The sequence below is a fragment of the Astatotilapia calliptera genome, chromosome 15 (assembly GCF_900246225.1).
Source record: "Astatotilapia calliptera chromosome 15, fAstCal1.2, whole genome shotgun sequence".
NCBI lineage: Eukaryota > Metazoa > Chordata > Actinopteri > Cichliformes > Cichlidae > Astatotilapia > Astatotilapia calliptera.
In genome coordinates, this window is record NC_039316.1 from 4,738,697 (window position 1) to 4,760,795 (window position 22,099).

General features: G+C 39.6%; 1 protein-coding gene across 1 annotated transcript; it reads right to left on the reverse strand.

Annotated features, from left to right (window-relative positions):
* Positions 1-1,334: 1,334 nt before the first annotated feature.
* Positions 1,335-21,109, reverse strand: arhgap18 (Rho GTPase activating protein 18). The gene is made up of 18 exons (XM_026142634.1): positions 20,651-21,109; positions 11,740-12,004; positions 11,177-11,303; positions 10,474-10,556; positions 10,090-10,239; positions 7,775-7,838; positions 7,228-7,346; positions 6,556-6,627; positions 6,330-6,423; positions 5,972-6,063; positions 5,169-5,246; positions 4,457-4,616; positions 4,281-4,363; positions 3,976-4,182; positions 3,711-3,842; positions 2,827-2,948; positions 2,682-2,737; positions 1,335-2,503 (listed from the first exon to the last, which is right to left on the reverse strand). Exons 1-18 carry the CDS (start codon positions 20,782-20,784, stop codon positions 2,412-2,414), a joined length of 2,130 nt encoding a protein of 709 aa, XP_025998419.1. The 5' UTR covers positions 20,785-21,109; the 3' UTR covers positions 1,335-2,411.
* Positions 21,110-22,099: the final 990 nt, after the last annotated feature.

Here is a 22,099-nt window from a genome sequence, read left to right on the forward strand (position 1 = left end):
CTGTTTGAAAGTAGAATGGGAGGGAGAACCTTCAGCTTTCAGGCTCCTCTATTTTGGAACCAGCTCCCAGACAGACACTATCTCTACTTTTAAGATTAGGCTTAAAACTTTTCTTTTTGATTAAGCATATAGTTAGGGCCGGATCAGGTGACCTTCCCTTAGTTAGATAAGATAAACCTTTATTAGTCCCACATGTCCTGCAAAAGGTAGGCAGCTGGGAGCTTCCAATGATGCACTGTATTTCTTCTTCACTTACCTTTTTCACTCACGGTGTGTTTATACATCACTTTGCATTTGATAATTATTCTGTCTCTCTTCCACAGTGTCTTTTGTGCCGTCTCCCTCCCCTCACACCCAACTGGTCGCCGCAAATGAGCCTGGTTCTGCTGGAGGTCTCTTCCTGTAAAAGGAAGTTTTTCCTTCCCACAGTCAGCAAAGTGCTTGCTCACAGGAGAGTCTGATTGCTGAAAATTTCTCTCCATTATTTTACAATCTTTACAATATAAAGTGCCATGAGGTAACTGTTTTTGTGATTTGGCACTACATAAATAGAACTGAACTAAATCGAGCACATTTACAAACAAAAGGTTTTTGGTTCAATTCCAGCTAGAGAAACAAATCCTCTTTGCAGGGCATCTGGGGTAAAAACTCTTCTAAATCAAACATGTGGAACTACCTGCTGTGGTGACCCCTTGTGACAAGGGAGACGTCAAAAGTAGCCTTTAACTTTCTGGTTGATCAATAAGTTTCATGAAGCTTACAGGCTCAGGTGAAGAATACAAGGCCTGGAATCTGTAGTACTGGTACATAATAAAGGTGTCAGCAGCTTTAGAATATTAGTTTAAAATTCAAAAGCACTGTGTAAATTCTTATGGATATTATATTCTGCTACAAAGTGTGGTCTGTTTGCATCTGGTGCCCTGAATCTGACTCACAGAAAACCTGTACACTAATTCAATCTTTCTGTAAAAACTGCCAAGAGCTCTGACTCAAGCCCTTGACATCCAAGCTGTTGGACCTCATTATTTCTAACCTCACTGTTACTCTAAGTAGGTCAGTACAACGTGGTGGGAAACTAACTTCTCATTTGAAAATTGGAGAGATACAGGACTGCGACAGTTTTTCCAGTGTACAAGAACTTTTAAGTCATTCGGATACATGAGCACTCATACCAACAGATGTGGTAATTAATAACTGCATGTTTATTTACAGGCAGTTTTAGTGGTCATTTCAGAGGCAGTTACACAAAAACAGTTATCTGAAAAAAAAATCACAGTAAACAACAATACAAGGCAGAAAAAAAAACAAGATATTCAAAAAAATAAATAAATCAAAATCATTCAAAATAAACCCAAAATCTTTTTTTTTTTTAATACTCCCTAGCTATACATAAAAGAAGTGGCTCTATCGTGCAGACACAATCCTCCACAGGCTGCTGAAACTGTGAGAAACTGCACTAAATCTGATAAGACCTTTGTTGAAAACTGAGAGAAACACAAATAGATGCCAAAAAAACCCAACATAAAATGGGGATTTTTTTCTATTCCAGTCTAAATGCATGTTTTGCCAAAGTAGAATATATCAACTCATGTCCACACTGTGGATGGTACTGAGCCAAAAATGAATAAAACAACAAATGAACAGATATGTTTGGAGCCCAGCACGTGCAAATGTATCATCCAGTCAGCAGTCTATCCCTTTAAAGCAATACTTAAAGTGAACTTGACACACACAGTACTGCATGTGTATGACGTACACATGTGCTTGTTCACATTGTAGAGTAGGGTAAAACACTCACACATCCACTGTTTTTGATCAGTTTTCTTCTACGCTAAAAAATAAACCACTGCTTTACAGCACCTACCTTTCAGCTTCAGAGACCCAAACCTCCAAAGCATCCTTCCTGGTGAAATGCTCAGATTTAATGCTATTTAATAATGTGGCTGTACACATCATTTTTAGGACTTTTAATAGACATATAAACAGATTAAAAAAAAAAAAATCATAATTAGCCCACAAAAATGGACCAGTATTTATTCATGACTGATTTATGATTTAATCAATATTATTTTTCTGCACCAAACTATTAATCTCTATAATCTCCTGTTAATAATAATAATAATTTTCCTTTTTTCCCCCATTGAGAAAAAAAGTATGGGAATTTAAGTTGTGCAATAAACTAAAAAGGACACGTATTTCCACATAACATAAAATCTGCTTTGATGAGTTCTTCCATTAGAAAATGTGCATTTTGTGGCAAATTTGAGGATCAGTTAAAAGTATCTATATCTATGCTACATATGAAAACTCCAAGTGCATCCAGAACCACAGACAACAAGGCAGCGGATATTCTTTCAGGACACAGTGGTGGCAATTTAGAGAGGTCCAGCATGAAGCAGGACCTGATGAACTCATCGCTGCATAGCTCTGATGACCCACTCTGCTGTAGGATTCACCTGGTAGAGGTCTTTCATATACGTTTCCCCATCTAGGCATCTTTCCTCTTTGAAGACGACAAGAAGAAGAGCAGACAGAGAGAAACATTAAACACATTGACAGCATGTACTGTCACGACTTAAAATGCATATTTGTGCCATAGAAGCTGTTTTATGAGCAAGGAAATTAATATTGTAGTGTATGTTTTTAGTTTACACATGTAGTTTTATGGGAGCAGAACTCACTGATGTTTCCGCCGATCTCATAGAGACACAAATCATCTGTTTTTACTGCCAACAAGCTGGAAGGATGAGAGAGATGAGAGACGTAGTCAGAGGACATGCGGGCATGTGAGAGCTTCTCTGTTTGTGTTGTTAATATTCATGTTACCTGTCCTGGCTCAGGAAGCGTGTTAACACATCACAAGCCTGCAAGTCTTCGGTAAGTTGAAGTGCCATAGAAATTTTAGTGAACTGTGGTGCGTGGACTCGGATAATCCCCTGTGAGGTCTCCTGCTTGTACACAGAGTCAGAGAAGAGAAACAGACTGTCAATTGCATTAGATGTAAACAGTTGAATAAAATAAGGTAATCTAAATCACTCTTCTAAATAACCCAGGTACTTACTTAAAACCTGGACTAATGACAGCTCAAGAATGTGGACTTAAAAAAAATTGTGGCTCCTCTGTTTAATAAACTACAGTCAAGGTTTAGGTTCACATCACTAAAGTTATTCATCCACTAAGAATCTGTCAAGAGGAACAGATTCGTTTTAACACAAGACTGCACAAAAGAAAGAACTGCCTAGAATCCCTTCAATTGCTGATTAACCAATCGCTCTTGTCAGACACCCGTGAGGAAAAGAGGCCGACATCTAATCAGGAGGATTGTGTGAGCTGCACAACGGCTCCTGTATAAATGATTTAAAAATTCAGTTATCATGATCTTCATTGTACTTTTATACAATAACACTAGATGTCTCAGACTGAAAATACAGTAAAATCTGTAGCCATCATAGACAGACTGACTTGTGTGCTTTTTTCCTAAATCTGTCATACATCGTCCTTATGCAAAGAAACCCTTTGTCTGCTTTGACACCTTTACCAGTAGTTTACAGGTGGTCTTCTGATAAACAAGATGTACACGGCCACCGGGTTAATGACTCTAGTCCTCTGATTTCATTGTATTACATAATACAGTGTGTTTATAATTTATAGATTTCTAATAGGATATTAAAAAACGTATCTCAGTGAAGCCAGGAAATTCAAACTCTTACCTCAGGGATAGTTTTCTCAGACGGTCTTTCAATGGCTATCTTCTTCAGCAGCTTCCGTACGGCTCTCTCTTTTTGCTTCCTCTGACTTTCCATATTTTGGTGCCTGACCTGATTCATAATGAACTTGGGGATCTGGATAAGACAGGCACATCACAGAGATATACTCCATTAAAACCAAAAAATAATGGTGGTTAGTGAGTAACTAGTTTAACCACACAAAAATGCCACACATGCACAGCTTTAATGCTAAGATTTTTTTTCTTACAGTCCACAGGAGATTTTGATATCTGATCAGCAGACGGACAATGTTGGCCGTGCTGGTTGCCATGGAGAACTCCTGTTGTTCTGTAACCTTGGACCGAAAGCCTTTAAACATGAAGATGTTGGGCGCCATGACGACAGAGACATTGTTCAGGGTCATTTTATTCTTGGCCTGATTTTTAATGACATGCTGGAAAAACTCCACCAGTGCCTGCAAACACAATTTTTTATTTCACTACAAAAATAATCACGCGCCATAAAGGAATAATATAGGGAACAGAAATGTGATGACCATAAAGCCAAATTTACCTTCAAAGTGTCTCGATTGGCTTCAGGTAGCAAAAGGACGAGCAGGTTTAAAGCCTGTAGCTGCTGCTTCTTTGTGGGGAGATCTGTGAACGCACACAAATATACACAGCATGAGTGTGACACTTTGTTGCCTCACTATGTGTGTATGAAGCACTTGTCGTAAACAGGAAACATACTGTTAACAGCAATAAATGCATTGAGGTACTCCACGGTCAGTAGTGGATGGGGTAGCTCCCTGATAAACAGCTTCAAAAGGCTAGCAGCATCGTGCTGTTTCATCTGTTGCCACGAAAATGTCCCATCATAGAAGGAGGACTCAAGATCCTGGCACAGGAACTGGAGTTGGGACAGACAGAGAGCCTTTATCAACTTCAAGTACAATCAACAACACTATTACTTTCACATTTCAAATAGAGAAAGAGGTGATGTCACGGGAAGGAAAAGCTCAGTTTTAAGCTGCGTTCCCACTGGAAGTGACAGTGAAGAACATTTGGTCAATTCAAGTGACCATGGGCGAAATAACCGATGGTGGCCCAAGGTAAACTTCTCAACTTCCAGGTGAGCGACTGAAGCGCCTACCAGGAAACCAATAACTGACATATGACCTAATAGTAAATATATTACAGGGTTTCTTAGGCAACCAGAACCTGGACTGTCTGCAGGTTCTGAGCTGTCAGCTTCAAAGTGATGAATGATGGGTGAAGTGTTTTTTTTTTCCCCCCAGTGTGGACACTGCTTAAGATGAATGACAGTGTGGTTGGAGACGGAGTAGGGAATATATATGCTCTGGAAGTTGATGCTTGATTTTATTATGCTTGGCGTTATTATGAACCTGAGATTTTACATTGTCTCTGTGGGAGGGGTGGTCAGCTAAATACTTGAACTAACCTTGACTCTAGTGGCTACTCCAGGGATCCGAAGAAGGCCCTCTGTGTGTAATCCTTCCTCCTCGATATGACTGATGATCTTATGATGAGAGAAAGAAAATGTCATTTAAAAACACCATTAAAACAAACATAAAGCCAATGAGTTGAGTGTAAATTTTGAGGTTTGGAAATATGCTTAAATACACACACATGCAAAAGAACAAACTACGATTACAACAGAGGTTCCCAAAGTGTGGGACCTGCCCCCTAGGGGTGTCCAAAACGTTTGGACACTGCTAGCGTAATGGACAGGTTTTTGACGGGGCTTCCACACAAACGCAAAGCAGGAGATGAAGCATCGCCAAATATGTTTCCAAACCAACTTCCTTCCAAGCCAAAGACTAGAAAATATGGTGAAGCATATCTTCCCTTTGGCTTCACCTGCACAAGTGCCAAGGAGGTCTCCCCTGCAGAACTGGTTTTCACTGTGTCTGGAGCATGCACTGGGCTCTCCAAATCACAGAAAAAAAGAATCCCACATTCTTGATTTTTAGTTCACAAACACTTCTTATAATGACTAACTACTCCTGAAATTTTGCTCTTTATACAGTAAGGTTACAGTGGGATACAAATAATATCAGGCTGATCCTGCCACGATTTATTCCCCCTGTCCAAATCATGAACAAACAGCATCCCACAGTTGTTTATGTTTTTGAACCCATTTTGCACTTTGGGGCGAACATTGTTCTTGTAAAACAAAGGGGGGCCTAGCAAAAAAAGTTTGGGAACCACTGGATTACAATATGTGAATGTCAGTGCACTCACCTTCTGCAGTATCAATGGCACTTTGGTTCCAGGAACCCGTCTCTGGTCCTGATCCAATAAAGTGGTAAGAGGAACCCCAAACAATCCACTTTCTGCAAACACAAACAAATAGTGAGTAAAACAAAAGCACTGCACCGCACACAAGCACAGATACCATACAGGCACACATACCTTAGCTTTCTGTTTGTATGTGTGTAAATGTATTTATCTGTTGTATCTGACTGTGTGATTTGTGTAATGAGACATTTCTATTTAGGCTGTGGGGGCCATCTTGTGTGTGTGTGTGTGTGTGTGTGTGTGTGTGTGTGTGTGTGTGTGTGTGTGTGTGTGTGTGTGTGTGTGTGTGTGTGTGTTTAACCTTTAGTCTTCACTTTCAGGGCCTTGGCTGGCTTGAGGTCTATCCCAGAAGTGTCAAACAGAGCAGTCATCTCCACAAGCACCAGTCTATGCACCTGACAGAACATTACACACAGACACAGATAAACACAATGATGATACTAAACAGTAAGTGAATGTGGAGACAGCTCATCAAACACTTGTCTTGTAGGCATAGATACACAGATCACTGTGTTACATCATTTTACCTTTTTCATATCCAGAGGAGACAGGTCTCCTATTCGCGTCTGACCCGTTTTATCTGGGAGAAGCTTAAAGTTCTAGGGAGGAAAAATAAAGCTAAATTGACTTCTTATTGTATTTACATTCAGTTAGTGTAAAAGTCAAATAACTGCATGATGATAGATACAGAAAAACCCTTTTCTGACATTGTATGATCAGTGGAATTGTTCTGATATACCAGCTCCAGCCACCAGATGTCACTAAGATTTAGCTCCAACACCATATCTGCTAATTGACAACACCATATATAGGACAGAAATGCTTATCAACTTCCAACACTGTATATAGATCAAACAAACAAATTCCAACATAACTGTAACTCTAAAAAAAATCTGATTATAAGGGTCTGCAATCCAACACAACAACAACTGTGTGCAAATAGTTTTTTCTGTGCTGCCATATCCATCTTCTGCTCTTCCTGGTAATTACTGACCTGCAACAACTTTCAAATAGCTTTGCCATGCTTGCCTGACAAAGTAAATGATCAATGCATCCTCTTTTGACTCTAAAGCGCCAACGCTGTCTATTGCACAAGCACAGACATGTTCAGACAATAAGAACATTTAAAAAACACCATTAAGGAAGTGAATATGCGCATGACCTTTGTGTCCGTGTAAATTCTCAGGAATGCAGCTCACCGGTAGTTTGTCGTCAGGAGAGTTAAGGCTCCGGGTGACCTTAAAACTTTGGTGGTTGTCCCTGTAACTGAGCGCCTGCTCTGAAAACGCCACGTCAACATTCAGCTCTGTCTCCGTTTCTGTTTAGAGACACACACAATGAAGAAATAAAACTTATGACCACACATGTAGGGTAGTACAGATATGTTTATGATAGCTAAGTGCAAGTGTATACAAAGAGACAACTGGATGTGTTTTATTGGAGTTTAAGAGCGCAGCGTATTAGTCACTGCAGCACTCATAAAAAACCTATTCTCTGCAGCTTTATCTTCTCTGTTGTGGAGAACTTATGCTTATTATACAGTCACACGACTATACTCTGTTACTTCCTCTTGAATGTTCTCATATCACACAGGGACTTGTGTTAGTTCCCAAAAATGTGTGTGTGTGTTGCTAGGCAGATTTTTTTTTTCTTTTTGGTGGTGGTGGTGGTGGGGGGTCTCAGTTAGTGATTTATGACACTGACTCATATTGTAAGCACTTATCTGCATGAGTATGCTGCACATACCGGTTGAAGGGGCACCTTTCGGTCCATTCTCACTTCCTTCTTCGGATTTTTGAGGCTCCCCATCCTGCAACACACAGCACAACACACACACACACAGACGTGAACAACACAGCAGTCAACAAGTTTAACAAGTCACAAATTTATAGAAAGCCCTGTTACACATTATCTTTTCTGTTAATTAGTGGACAAAGTCTGTGTGTGAGTGTGCATGAAATAAATATGAGAGGCTCAAACTGTTCAAACAGTTTGGACTAAAGACAGATTTAAATTTAAACGTATTATTTGTTAAATTTATTTCTGATTATAAATCTTGATCCCTGTATTTCATTTTATTTTTGTAATTTATCAACGATAACTCCAGTCAACTCTTTAACCCATACTGAATTTGCAGTGATGTCATAAAATTTTGGATTTTTTTAGGGAACTAGCAAGTAAATACTGCGAGACCTGTACTGAAGTGAAACACAAATTTGTGACCACTTCCTTTGTGGTACGTGAAACAACAGAACACTGAAAATGCTTATTTTCATGAACATCGAGTTAATTTTAACTAAAAAGGCAAAACCTCATAAATGTCATTGTCAGTTCCCTTATGATTTTTCCAAAGGGCACTGACAATGCTTTGAGGATCTACATAGTCATGCATAGCAGCGTGACTGAGGCATAGGTCTATGCAAGTCAGTCAAAAGTCTGCGACCCTTGTATGTGTCGCTTTGCAACCAAAAATGGTAATCAACAACTCTAAAGTATGACGTCACTTGAAACTTCATAACAAATTCGCTATGAGTGTACTTTGTGTTATGCATGTTGAGTTCTGATCAGTTGTTTATAATTTAATTTGTTGTTTAGGTTGTAAAGTTGGGAGCATTAATCTCTTTTTGTCTTTTGTTGTTGCTGTGTTTTAAAGAACAGTAAAAAGAGTTGGCTTCCACCCTGTCAAAATTGGTTGTTCGTCCAGTTTATCTACTTTGGCGCCGACCCCGGTGTATGGTACAACAATCCAAATGTTGAATGTTGCATCGAACATTTAATATCCTCAATAGTTGTCATTTGGGCTGTGTAGCAGAAAGATTAGGAACACTAAACGATTTTCCACCAGCAGGACTGAAGATAAGTTACCAGCAATGATTTAAGACTGCGCTACCCTGTTAAACTCACAAATCACACTAGTAAGAATTAAGTGTGCTTAGTGTACCACATGGAGAGTGTACTAGCTGAAGTATCTAAATTAAGATACAGTCGTAGCCTAGAAAGTACCCCACTGTAAAACCACATCTTGTTATCCAAACTATATTTATTATGCATATGTAAAAAAGTGTACAGCCAAAAGGTGGATCATCACTGTCCAGATGGCAGCAAGGTGTGGTTGGGAGTTGTGTTTTGTTTTGGGCCTCTAAGCAGACTCCTCATCTCATCCATATGCTCAGGTGCCAGTGATGATCTGAGGAGTTTCAATTACTCACTTCAGAGCTTCCTGGTCTTGGGCTGTGCACATGCCACACCAGCTTGTGATGTTTCCTCTTAAGATGCTCTTTATATTACCACTACAGCTCACTGGGTTGAGTAAGGCTCCAGGAGCTGGGCTTGTTTCTGGCCTGGACCCTCCCCCTGCTTTCCTCTCTATTCTCTACTGTCTTTGACCAATAAATAATATAAATGCAAACAAAATTATTTAATAAGGAAGAATCATATATATTATACCCCCCCCCCCTTTTTTTTTGCCTTCAAAAATGCTTTAAGTATTTTGTGGCACAGATGCAACAAGGTGTTGGAAATATTCCTCAGAGATTTTGTCCACACTGAAATGATAGCGTCACACGGTTGGTGCAGATTTGTTGATCTATAATGAATCTAGAATCTCCAGTTCAATCACATCCCCCAAAGGTGCTCTGTTGCATTGAGATCTGTTGACTGTGGAGGCAATTTAGGTATAATGAACTCATTCTGTTTAATGAATCAGTTAGAGATGATTTGAGCTTTGTGACATGGCGTGCTACCATGCAATAAGCAGTCATCATGTTTTCCAGGAAAATCCCAGGAGATCAGCAGTTTCTTAAATACTCAGACCAGCACGCCAGGCTCCAACAATCGTGCAGCATTCACAGTCACTGAAATCACCTTTCTTCCCCATTCTGATGCTCAGTTTGAACTTCAGCAGGTTGTCTTGAGCATGTTTACATATCAAAAATGCATTGAGTCCCTGACACGTGATTGGCTGATTAGATATCTGTGTTAATGAGCAGTTAAAAAGGTGTACCTTACAATGTGGCTGGTGAGCTGGCAGTTTGTGTCAAGCACAGTGTTGATCTGCTAACCTTATCAGGGTGTCGGAATATATCTCGAACATCAGGAAGTTGTTGCCGGTTACGTCGCCTTAAGGTCTGCTGCACTGATGCCACGCGACGTTCTACGGCTGCCGCCTGAGTCCTGGTGAGCGTGGAAAGGAAAACTGCACTGTCTTCTTCCTGTCAATACATAGATTAAGATCAAACACAAACTTAAATCTATTTGTTGTTTTCACACAATGTTTTACATTAGTCCATCTTTTTTTCTCTCATGTACATGCTTATTTGTATAAGAAGGCTTCAAACGTGACAAAGAATAAATGCTTATTTAAGATCTGACCTGAAAATATGGAACTGATTAACTGTACCTGGACTAACTTCTTATTAATTCAATAAAAGATATATGATTGTTACCTGATCATGATCCACTGTGATTGAATGATCAACAAGCCGCGCTAGACCTGCTTCTGCAAGCCACGCCTCCTCCTGCTCACCCTCTGAAAGAGACAAACAGAATGAGCAATACTGAGAAGGGAAGATGATGGGCAATTCCCTACTTGGTTGCTGAGATGATGCGGCGTTACTTAAACAAATCTACAGGTGCAGGAAAGGGAAAGGAGCGACCACATACACAAATGGCTTACATATTCTAACAGGAAGAGCGCATTTACGCTAGAAAACAATAGTCTTCAAACACTAAAGGCTAAATTTGACTGAAGAAATGCACAGGAAGTGCATTCCTACTGTGCAAGCCAACACAGAGCCAGTATCCACAAGTCTGAGCTGGCCCAGCAGCGGTGTGTGATAAACAGCTGGTACTTAAGTCCCACATGAAACTACTTCAAAACGAGACACTTAATGTGTTTCCAAACTGTTTAAACAGAGATGCGAATGACGGCAAACAAGCAGAAAATGAGTATAAACATCGGGGTCTGAGGGAGACATACAAAGTGTTACATAAAGAGATGAATGAAAAGGCTGAGCTTTCAGTGAGGAATTCCTCTTCCAGTATAGAAACAGACTTTTAGATTAGAATTTGTTTGCGTCTGGACCAACACATATGTCCAAATAAGTCTACGATCCAAATTTTGCCTTCATCCTTTAATGTATATCTCACCTTCAGGAATTTTCTGCAATTCCTCCTCTTGAACTTCTCCCTCTCCCCTCTCTCCTCCGCCGCCCGAGAATGAAATATTCTCCACCTCCTTCCAATAGTCGTCCATCTGCAGCTCGTCCAAAGAGTCCTTCAAAATGAGCAGACGTGCAGAAAAATGAGGTTTTAAGCTCACAGTTTCAGCTTCTCTGCCCCGTTTCAGCGATTAATAATTCATTTCAACGATCTTCCAGATATGATCCACAGAGATAATGAAGTAGACAGGTCTCTCAACTGGTCTCAACAAGTCTAGATGGTGGCAGCAACTGGCTGCGCCAACTGTCTGCTCTCACATAACACACATACCACACACACACACTTTTCATAAAGTGTATAAGAATTAAAGCAAACCCAAGAGCTTGCGTACTGTGTCACTCCCAGTGCAACTAAGAGAGGCTCAAAATACTGTACATCTTACCAGAGAGCTGTAAAATACAAAAAAAAAAATCCTATACAGCGGAATTTTGTAGGAATGAAATGAAGTATTTGCCCCAACAGACTGAAAGTGAACAAAATCTGCTGGCTACCTGAGAGTTGTAGCGCTGACATGCAGGCGATGGTCTCGACCTGGAATTGTGGCTGTGCCTGGGGCTGTGGCTGGAGCCAGTCTTGGGGCTGGATCCAAGCTTGGGGCTGGAGGAATGCTGGATTGCAGAATTTTGACTGGGCAGTGACATTGGCTCCGTGCTGCTGGTTTCTGTGCTGCCAGTGGTAGAAGAAGCAGAAGTGCCATATCTGTCTCCTTGTTGTCCATTCTGGCTGTGTTGCAGGGTGTACTGGCCTGTTTTGCGGCTGGAGACACATACAGACAAGAGCAGGGAGAGGTTCGTGAAATAGGTACATAATGGACAAAAGTTAAAATTGAGTCATTGGAGTTCATACACTTAGCTGGATATAGCTGCGTAAGGCATTGCTTTGCTTATTTTGAAATGCTGATTTATTAAGATTTTTATTTTTTGTGTACCATTGAAATATCAGTGTCTGTGATGCAGAGTAGCAAAAGAGGATCCCAATAAACTAAAGAAATAATATGGCAAGCCAGCAAAACGTATCATCTTGCTATCATAGTGGTCATGATGTAAGAAGGGGCAACTAGGTTTCTCTTGTAGCTGTGTACTTTGGACTTAGTAGTGACAGATGCCTTCCTCCAGCACTTGTTGGAAACATGCTCTGTAAGTACACAGGTGTGTATGCACTGATATTTCCTGTACCTTTAATGACATGAAAACAGGGCGATACAGTAACTCTGGACACGCTGGTCAAAGGCTCCAACTTAAGTTAAGCTATTAGCAAGGTCGTTTCCTAATCAGTCATCTAATGATGCCAGCATTTTCTTGGAATAAAAATAGCACATCTCGCAGACCTTGGACTTTCCTTTGCTATACAAACACTGCAAACAAAGTTTATCACAAGGCATATTAGTGTGGCTTAGCCTAGGTTAGTTGATGGTGTAAATAGATAATACCTGCTAGAAATATCCTACTGACATATTAAGTACATTACTTTAGGTATACAATTTATCTGAACATATCTTTTCACCTACCACATACAGAATTTCAATATCAATACTGTGTGTCATTAAATCTTCCTGCTCCAATAATATATGTTTAGTCCTCTGTTTCTCCTAAAAGCCTCTCTCTTATCCTGGTTCTGCTTGAGGTCTCTTCCTCTTAACAAAGGAGTTTTTCCTTCCCATTGTCACCAAGTGCTCGGTCTTAAAAGGGTTGTCTGATTGTGACAGTTTTCCCTCTAATTTTGTGGGGTCTTTACCTTATGATATAAAACACCTTGAGGAGGACTGGTGCTTTATAAATGTTGCAAATAATCTGATGACATCACAATAGATCACTGCAGACAGATCAGAGGTAGACTGACACCAAAATGGGGAAAAAATCATATAAATGTGATACTGGCTAGCTGGCCAGTTAACAATTTTGTAATTCACTACAGTAAATGCAACCGATTTAAGATGTTCCAGGACTGCTTACTATGAACTTCTTTAAATTTGACCACAACATTAGCAACTAAAATGGACTTGCAACCAATAAATGTCATGAAAAATATGAGTTTATATTGACGATAACAAAGGTCTAGTTCAGGTCAGTGTACTAAGTTAATACAATTAGTTAATCGGAACAAGAAAGATGAGTTATAAAGATGAGTTACTGTTTATTCTTTTTTTCCCCCCTGGTACACACAGATATCACAGGCACAGGTGTTCCTCCAGTAAAAGACGTAAAAAAGTAAAACCCAGCGAGTGCCACTCACTTTTTCCCCCCTTGGAATTTCAGCTCCCATCACACTGACAAGGTCTCTTGTAACATGTGCATTTTTCTGCTGGATTTGAAAGCACACACTAAAACTGAACATTAACAATATAGAAACTATTCATTTTTATGTTTTTTCTTGCTGATTTTAAATGTTGAATGCAACATTTCTTATGTATTTATTCTGCTTGTGCCCACTAATAAAGACACAAAGTTTTCACACCTGCTGTACTATAATTAGTAGCACCTCTGTCACTATATATTGTGTAATTACAACATCCGGGAGAAGAATAAGGGCAAAAAGGGTTCAAACGCTATTACATCAGCTTATTGAAATGTCCCAGAGCATCAGCATGGGTTCTAAACTGTGCCAACAACAGCAGCAAAGCTTTCTTCAATTATAAGATTGATTAAGCATGACAACATTTGTCTCTCTTTCCTTTAAGCAACAAGAGTTATATTGAGCAAGCCACTACACTTGTAGTGCAAGTGAAGCTCCTTAAGGGTCTGTGGTTTCAGTGTCACACATCAATCAAGCTGAAAGGCTGCTTTCAACAATCTTGTCATTCATACATCTTTTTGCAAATTATCAGTGTCATCTCATTTACCCAAAAATATAGAGCTGCACACCCGTTAGCAGGGCTGTTTAAAACATCGGACACCACGACAATAAAACTGATTGGAACAGGCCCCTCAATTAAAAAACTACAAGTATGGCTCCTGAGTCCGAACACAGTTATTCCCGTTTCTATTAAAGGGTGCTGTCATGCACCAATATAGACCTAATATTTCAAATGTATGCTTGAGAATCATTATAAAGCTCTCAAATAACAAAACAATGACTTATTAGGTGTTTGTAAGAGATGACATGTTTAGTCGGTATATACAATATGTTTATAAAGCATTAAGTCACTAATAAATGGGACATTAGGTCAATTTCAATACAGTATAACACAGCAAAAATACCAAAACAAAAAATTCCTATATAACTAATATTTAAGTTTATTTTATGTTAGAATGATATAAAAATCACAACAACTTCACTTTGACATATGCTAAAGCCAACAAAGAAAAGGAGGGAGAAGAAAATCGTGTAAAGTAAAGTTGCCCTTTGTGCAAATATATGATTTACTTTCAGGTAATGAAGATAAGCAGAACGTCCAAAAAAAATGCAAACACGTGCAAATGTACCAACACACGTACATGAACTCTGCACATATTCACACACTCATATACACAGGTGTTCAAAAGCAAAAGATAAGCACTGATAACTTTTAACTAAAAAACTGCCATTTTCTACAAATCTCCAAGGAAATGGAGGAAGTGAAAATCAGTTAGTCCCAAGGACTAAATGGGATTTCAGACAGAGCGGCACTAAGCTGATGCTCTTTATTAATTAATTTGGAATTATCACCCCAGTATTACCCTGAGGGTTCGTGCTGAGCTACGGCCACATACCACAGCAGACTTCCTGCAACACCGAGTACAACAAAGCCATAAAAACACAAGGATTTAGCTGGAAGTTCTGTGCGATACCACCGACTTCTCTTTATACTTCATCTGTGGTTTTAATTTAAAAAATAAATAAATAATAATAATCATCTCCCAGTTCATGTCCATGTTGCCTTTAAAAGTTCAGGAAGTTTGATGCTTTCATTTGTGAGGAAAGACATCAGCGTTTTCTGATGTACCTCAGAAGATGCGTTTACCCTGAAAGCAGGCAGAGCTATGAGCTCACCACATGAGTTAATCGTTTACATGTGTTGATTCAGAGCTTCAGGATGAACAGTTTGACTAACTCATAAATCAGAGATGACCAAACAAACACACACACCAAAACGTGCACATTACTTTATCGGTGTTCAAATTCATAAAAGGCGTAAAGCAGCATTTGTTTTTTCTTTACAGTACATTAGATTTACAATGGAAAACATGTATGATTATGCATCAAAGTGTCTAGCAATTAGCTAATTTTAGTATTGAAAATAATATCGACTAGTTGGATTGCTGACTGTTTTTGTAAAGACTAAAAAGTAGAAACAAGTACTGAATGAGTTATATGCAGTAAGATTTAAAATTCTGGAGTCCTGTGGGAAACTGACTTCCAGTGTAGTCAGTGGATATCCAGACCAACATTTTCATTTCTGTCCAGGGGTCAGTGTCTGAAACGTGATTGTTCGATAGCATTGTGACTAAAAGTGGATGACAAACAGAAACGAGAGAGTTATCTGTACCAAAGGTCTTATTACCTACAGACTCTCCTAACCTGTTTATAGGGATTTTATGATCCCCGGTCAATTTTCCATCAAACCCAGCTGAACTTTGCATTTATTAAACTCTGTGACTTCCCAGTTTCATAGGGTTTCAGAATAAACTGGTTCCTCTGGAGCTGCCAGTTTTGTTTTAAGCACTTTTGTGTTTGTTCGAAACACTTTTGATAATTGAGAAGTTAGCGTTGCTGTGGTAGATTTCTCAGTTCCTGTGGAAATGTGGCAAACGTCATGTTTGCTGAACATTGGCAAGGTTAAAGTGACACTGTGAGTATCATGCCAAGCTGGTTATCATTTAGGCATTTTCCTGCATTTTAATAATTGTATCTGACACTCAAACTCAGAATCTGACAAAAATGAACTTCAGATCGTCAGCGATCTAACTGGGTAAGACACTCCTGCCACATTTTTCATTACAATACAATCATGTCATTCATGGAAATGTATTTACGACCTTGTTAAAAATTAACCTAAGGTTGTTGATCACTATGTAACAATCAGGTTAAACCCAAAGTTCAGGTCTGCCTCCTGTTTGTGTCTTCCTACAGTGTTAAAGTCAAGGTCGCAAAGCACACACCAAATTAATGCAAAGAAATTTGTTTAAGGCTTTGCATACAACATCACTTTGCTTGCTTATGCACACACACCCACACACACACACAGTCCGAGAGACTCAGCAGCGTGCCCTCAGCTGCCCTTGCTAGCAAAACAAACACATTCTCATTTTGGCACACGTACAGTACATATACATATTATCTTTGAAGTATATAGAGTGCTGCAATGGTGTGTATAATTGTTCTCTGTACCTTTTTCCACACCTTTTATCAGCTGCTTAGAGCTGCCGACAAAGATAGATTGCGCAAGGCCGTGTGTGCGCGCGTGGACTGAAAACAGCCTATAAAAATCAATCCCATGCTGTGAGCTGCAAACAGGAAAGAAAGAAAACAGTGGCACACACAAAGAGCCAGTTCAGCACACATGAGGTGAACATGAGTCAAGATCTGAGGAAGCCAATTTCCCACATGACCAGCGTGACTTTATGAATCACTCCAGTGGCACAAAACATGATTTGGTGGAGTAAATGTAGCTTTAAATGAATCAAAGCAGATGTTATAGTCGCAATTTCTAACAATTTATTAAAATTCTATCTGATCTATTCAAGAAGTAACAGCTATTATTATGTTAAAGACACACGATCATATTAAATATGGAGTAAGTTACAGCCTCGGCCTGCAGCATTAAGATGAAGCAAATATTTTAAAGCATTTGTAAAACAATCTTCTACTCTTACTATAAAACACCAAATCTCTACATGTTTGCCCACCAACTCCTTCCTATACGATCTCGAGTTCAGTGACCAAACTTGGCACACAGGTACAATCTTAGGTCCTTGAAGGTTCTTATCTATCGCATATATTATGACATCACCACATTGCATAGCAACAACATACCAATAGGCTAAAATGACCCTTTTATTTTTACTATGCAAGTGCCTCTAACACCTTAAAAAGCATTGTATTATATTAATTTGATGATAAAATCTAACTTATATCTACAAAACTTTAATATTATGATATATGTGCAATCATGTTGCCAGGCAACCACTTAAAAGTGGACAAAAATCACTGACTGAACAATACTGTAGCATGTACTTGTACTTTGACTTGAGCAGCCATTTTTCTTTTGCACTTTATTTTTACCCATGTTTGGTGTCAGATACAAGGCTTGTTTTCACACAGCTGCATTCCTGCATCTATTGGGATTGACTTTTGACATATTGGGAAATGTTTATTCACTTTCTTGCTGATAGTGAGATCAAAAAGACAACACGCTCGTGTCTGTACATGCTGTAAAGAGAAGCTTCAGGCAGATTTATCCCAAATTAAAACGTCTGGCTTGCTTGTAAAATAATTAATCATATTTCAATTTTATTTGTTTAATAGGATAAAAAACACCTATATGTGGCTTTTGCTTTGAATGTGAAGATATCCCTTTATAAACAACCTAAAAAAAAATATTGTCCATAATGTACGACATAAGATTTTAAAGGAGTGCTTGTTTCAAAACTGACTTTGGAAGGGGAAGACAATCAAACTTATTTTTAAGGCTTCAAAACACAAAGTGAACAATGGGCAGCTGAGGAAAAGGGAAGAGGATGACAAGTGTTTGTGTGTCTGTCCGTGTGTGCACGTGGGTGTGGTATTTCCATTTAGACCAACAGATGCCAGCTGCTCTTTCTGAAGACAGAGCCTAGCTCTGTTTCCCCGTCTTACACAGTTGCTGGTGTCAGCAATGACCCACTGGTTGAACAAATCATCTTCTTGTAGTTCTAATGAATCGACAATATATGACCTATCCATGTCTGTTATAGTATTCCTGATTACTAACTCCTTTGCCATGTGTTTTTCTGTAGTATTCAGTTTTAGCTGCATCTCCTTAATCCTCAGCTCTTCTGTTTGTAATTTGTTTATCCTTACAGGCGCCAGATTTGATCTGACCGATATGTGTTATACAGAACACAGCTGTGTGTTTGCACCCTCTGCGTTGTTGTAATTCATTTTGGCCCGATGCCTTGTAACCTTTCATTTATTTCACTTCCTGTTGTAGTGCTCTGTTGTAGAGCTAAACTGTCTGTTTTGTCACGCTAAACTTTGAGAAGTAGTGTTTTATGCCAAGTCAAATTAAGCCAAAAGGTGAAGTGCCAAAAATTCCAGTTTCTCAAAATGCTGCCAGGCTCCAAGAGCGAGTCAGTCCCCACAGACCCCCATATTTCCTGAGATTCTGAGAACTGTACAAGGGATTGAAGCTTTTTAAGTCACTGAATCTGGAACTGGTGCTGTTGATCGAAGGGTCTGTCCTGTCCAAAAAGACTGCTCATTGTCTGGGCACTAATAGCTAGGTACATCTATAGATGTACCTAGCTAATGCTAGCTAGCATTAGCTGCTAAATTAACATCCAGACTCTCATTCATGTATGGTTTATAAAAAGAAAAACAAAGAAAAGAAAAAAAGAATGATGCATTAGCCCCTATGCTAAGGCCACTGCTTCAAGAGTAGTCCAAAAAGAATAATGACATCACTTTGGTTACAACCCTCTTTTATATACAGTCCATAGTTTATATATGGCAATGGAAAATGTGATATAATAGTGTAAAGTTTCCTTGCTTAGAGGGCCTGAATGTAACAAATAAAGACATCAAATGCGAGACTTGACACATTATGTCTCTCTGGCATTTCCTGATGAGGGGAAACAATGACTACAAAACTAAGCCTCCGCACGTCAACCTAGACAGGATACACATACTCTGCTTGGGAGGTGAGACAAAGGCAGCCTGTAATGTGATGCTGCTTTTCTTTTTTCTTCTAGCTACCTGGACAAGCCATCTGGAACACGCACAGAGATACACACCTACGCACAGGTGTGCGTGTTTGAATCCCAGCTGGGGCTGTTTACTTTTACCATCCCACAGTTGGTGACGGCAGGTGTTTGCTGATGTAAATGAGCAGACTTCATATCCAGCTCAGCCTGTATGAATCAGCAAGATCCGTTATAAATAAAAGAGTAGCTATACAGTTGTTTCCGTAACACCTTAGTTCTCATTCATCGCTGCCCCAGCGACAGCACCTCTTGAATTACTGAGTCTCTTCCTCATTGTACAAGCGGACATGAAGGTCGTCAAACCATTAAATAAAACAATAAGCCAGAAAGTTAAGCTATGAAATCCAGACAAGGCATGACTACATTCTGCTACATGAAGAGAACATCAAAACACCCAATCAGATGTTGTTTTTCAGGTGGAGACTGATCACATCGAGTACTAGATTTGAAAAATCTGTGTAGGAAACATTGACTACTGCCCTGGAGGTTTGTGGCAGCCCAACATGTAATTTATCAATCATACATTTTACTAACCACATGACATCACAGACAATTATCACTCTGGCCTTATATTTCCACTGTTGCATGGCTCCATAGTGTTTTTTTTGCCTAACAAGAGAGAGGTTACTTTTGGGGTTGCCTCAGGAAGGGCATCCGGCATATATAAAAAAAGAAAAATCTGCCAAGTCAAACATGTATGGTTGCTCCCATGTGAATAAGAAAGCAGTTAAAAGTAGTTTCTGTATACTTTGTTACAGTTAAATTATGTCTTCAGACACTTCCGAATTATCCTGGTTTTAAACTAAAAACCAAAAGCTTTAAAGTGCAACAACACAGGCCAAGTATAGAATAACTCTACACCCAGCTCTATATTTTAAGTGTCAGGGATTTTCTGTTTTGAATCACAGAAAACTGACTATCCCATATAGATTATTTGTTTTAAGACATCCTTACAGCTGTTATTTTCATAATAGAACAATCTGTGTAATATAACATGATTTTTTTTCTGTTTAAGCTGATGGAAACTAGTGAACAGGATTTACCACAGCCCAAAAGTGTGTCACCAACCACACTGACCAGGGGAATGGGATATATGAACTACGAGCTAATTTAATACTTCTGCATTTGAGTCTGTTCACTGCTTATAAAACTAGCACTTCGTAGGGGAAGACTTTTCGTAAAGCTACAGTGCTAAGGAAGAACTGTGGATTAGGTGTGAAATCTTGGCCAGCGGAACAAAACCAAGGTGAAACTTGTTATCTGCTGATTAGGAAAAAGCATAACCAAAGGCCAAGGGCGGCGTTAGGCCAGAGGGAACAATAAGAAATGTGGACTGCCTGCAAGCGCAGTACACCGGGCCACTGCTGAGTTCAAGTTAACGCAGTTAACACTCCTTCCACAGCTGAAGTTCAAAAAAGAAAATGAGGAAAAAATAGCATTATCAACGTGACCTTTGCCCTCTTTCACACACACTTCTTTTAATGGTCTGTAAGGACGGCATTACAGCTGCACACACTCCCACCTGTGTACGGTGTGCTCGGCGTCCGGTACTGGCGGACAGCTGGACTCACACGGTCCAGTTTGCGGCAACAGTTCCGCGTTGCTGTGGTAACCCGTTAAAACCACTCCCTGTGACTCCATCTGCTGCCGGCTCATGTTTCTCCCGCTTTTCGTCTTTCTTCTATTTTACACACGGCTATGACATCCGATCGCTAATCGATAGATAATCACTTTATCCGTGTATTCCTTCCATCTGTGTGCGGATTTGTTGCCGACTCATTCTCACATTTTACTCTCCTCCTCCTGGTTCTCCTCGTCCTCTCGGCTCCGTGTTATCGTCTTTCTCTACAACTTGTCGGTGTGTTTTCTGAGAGGCAGCGCAGGACAGGGGCTGGATTACACTCACAGACCAGCTCCGGGATTGGTCCAAACCCCGCAGGGCAAAGTTTCCGATGTGACAGCGCACCCAGCTGCTCTAACAGGGTACTGAAAGCTTCCTGTACAAATAAGCTCAAGGGGGTTTTCGAGACTCCTCCATATATCTTCCCAGTAAACACACTTTTCTCCTTAGATTTGAATTATCATTTATATATAGACACACACACACACACACGTATGTGTATTAACAGCTTGTGGCACCATTTTTAAAAAGTTGTAAAGCAGGACAATTAAAACCATGTTTCCTACATTTTATAAAGATGGTAACTTTACATGCATTTCATGTAATGTCAACATGGCTCAGTCTAATCTGGCTCCACATTGTGTCTTTTGTCCCGACTTCCTTTCCTCACCCTCAACCCCTGGCGCCAGATAGCTGACCCTATCTGAGCATGGTTCTGCTGAAGGTTTCTTCCTGTTAAAAGGGAGTTTTTCCTTCCCACTGTTTCCAAGCACTTACACATAGGGGGTCATCTGATTGCTGGTGTTTTTTTGTTTAGATTATTGTAGCTGTATTACTTCACCTTACAATATAAAGCCCCTTGAGGCGACTGCTGTTGTGGTTTGGCTGTATATGAATAAAACTGAATTGAACTGAATGATCTGCAACCCGTACAGCTAGTGGGACTTAAATGTATGTTATTTGCTCTACTATTTACAACTTACGGTAGATTAGGTGGAAGTCAATGCTCAGTGTTTTTCCACTCTGGATTGATAATGAGCAAAAAACTTCCTGCTAGTTTCAGCCATACAGCTTAAGGGTTCTTTATTGTCATCTTACAGTTTTGCAGCTGTTGTTTTAAAATACAGCCTAGGGTTCATGTTCGTGGGCAGCTGCTTTGGCTTTGAAATGAAGTAGTGTTTCTAATATGCAGCTTTGCAAATACTTGAGGGTGTTCACACACTGACCTGAGCCTGCATTATATTAATATCCTGCAAGTTTATACTGGCACCCCCAGGAAAATTGCTTGGATCATTTTTGGATAACATAACATTTTTAGTAACCACAAATTCTAAACGATAGCTTTTAATA

Excerpts from the sequence above, each read along its gene's own strand:
- arhgap18 (XM_026142634.1), bottom strand. The coding sequence starts at position 20,784 with ATGAGCCGGCAGCAGATGGAGTCACAGGGAGTGGTTTTAACGGGTTAC. Across the intron at positions 5,247-5,971 it reads TGCCATTGATACTGCAGAAG|ATCATCAGTCATATCGAGGA; the intron begins GTGAGTGCACTG and ends TCTCATCATAAG. Across the intron at positions 2,738-2,826 it reads CGCTTCCTGAGCCAGGACAG|CTTGTTGGCAGTAAAAACAG; the intron begins GTAACATGAATA and ends TCATCCTTCCAG.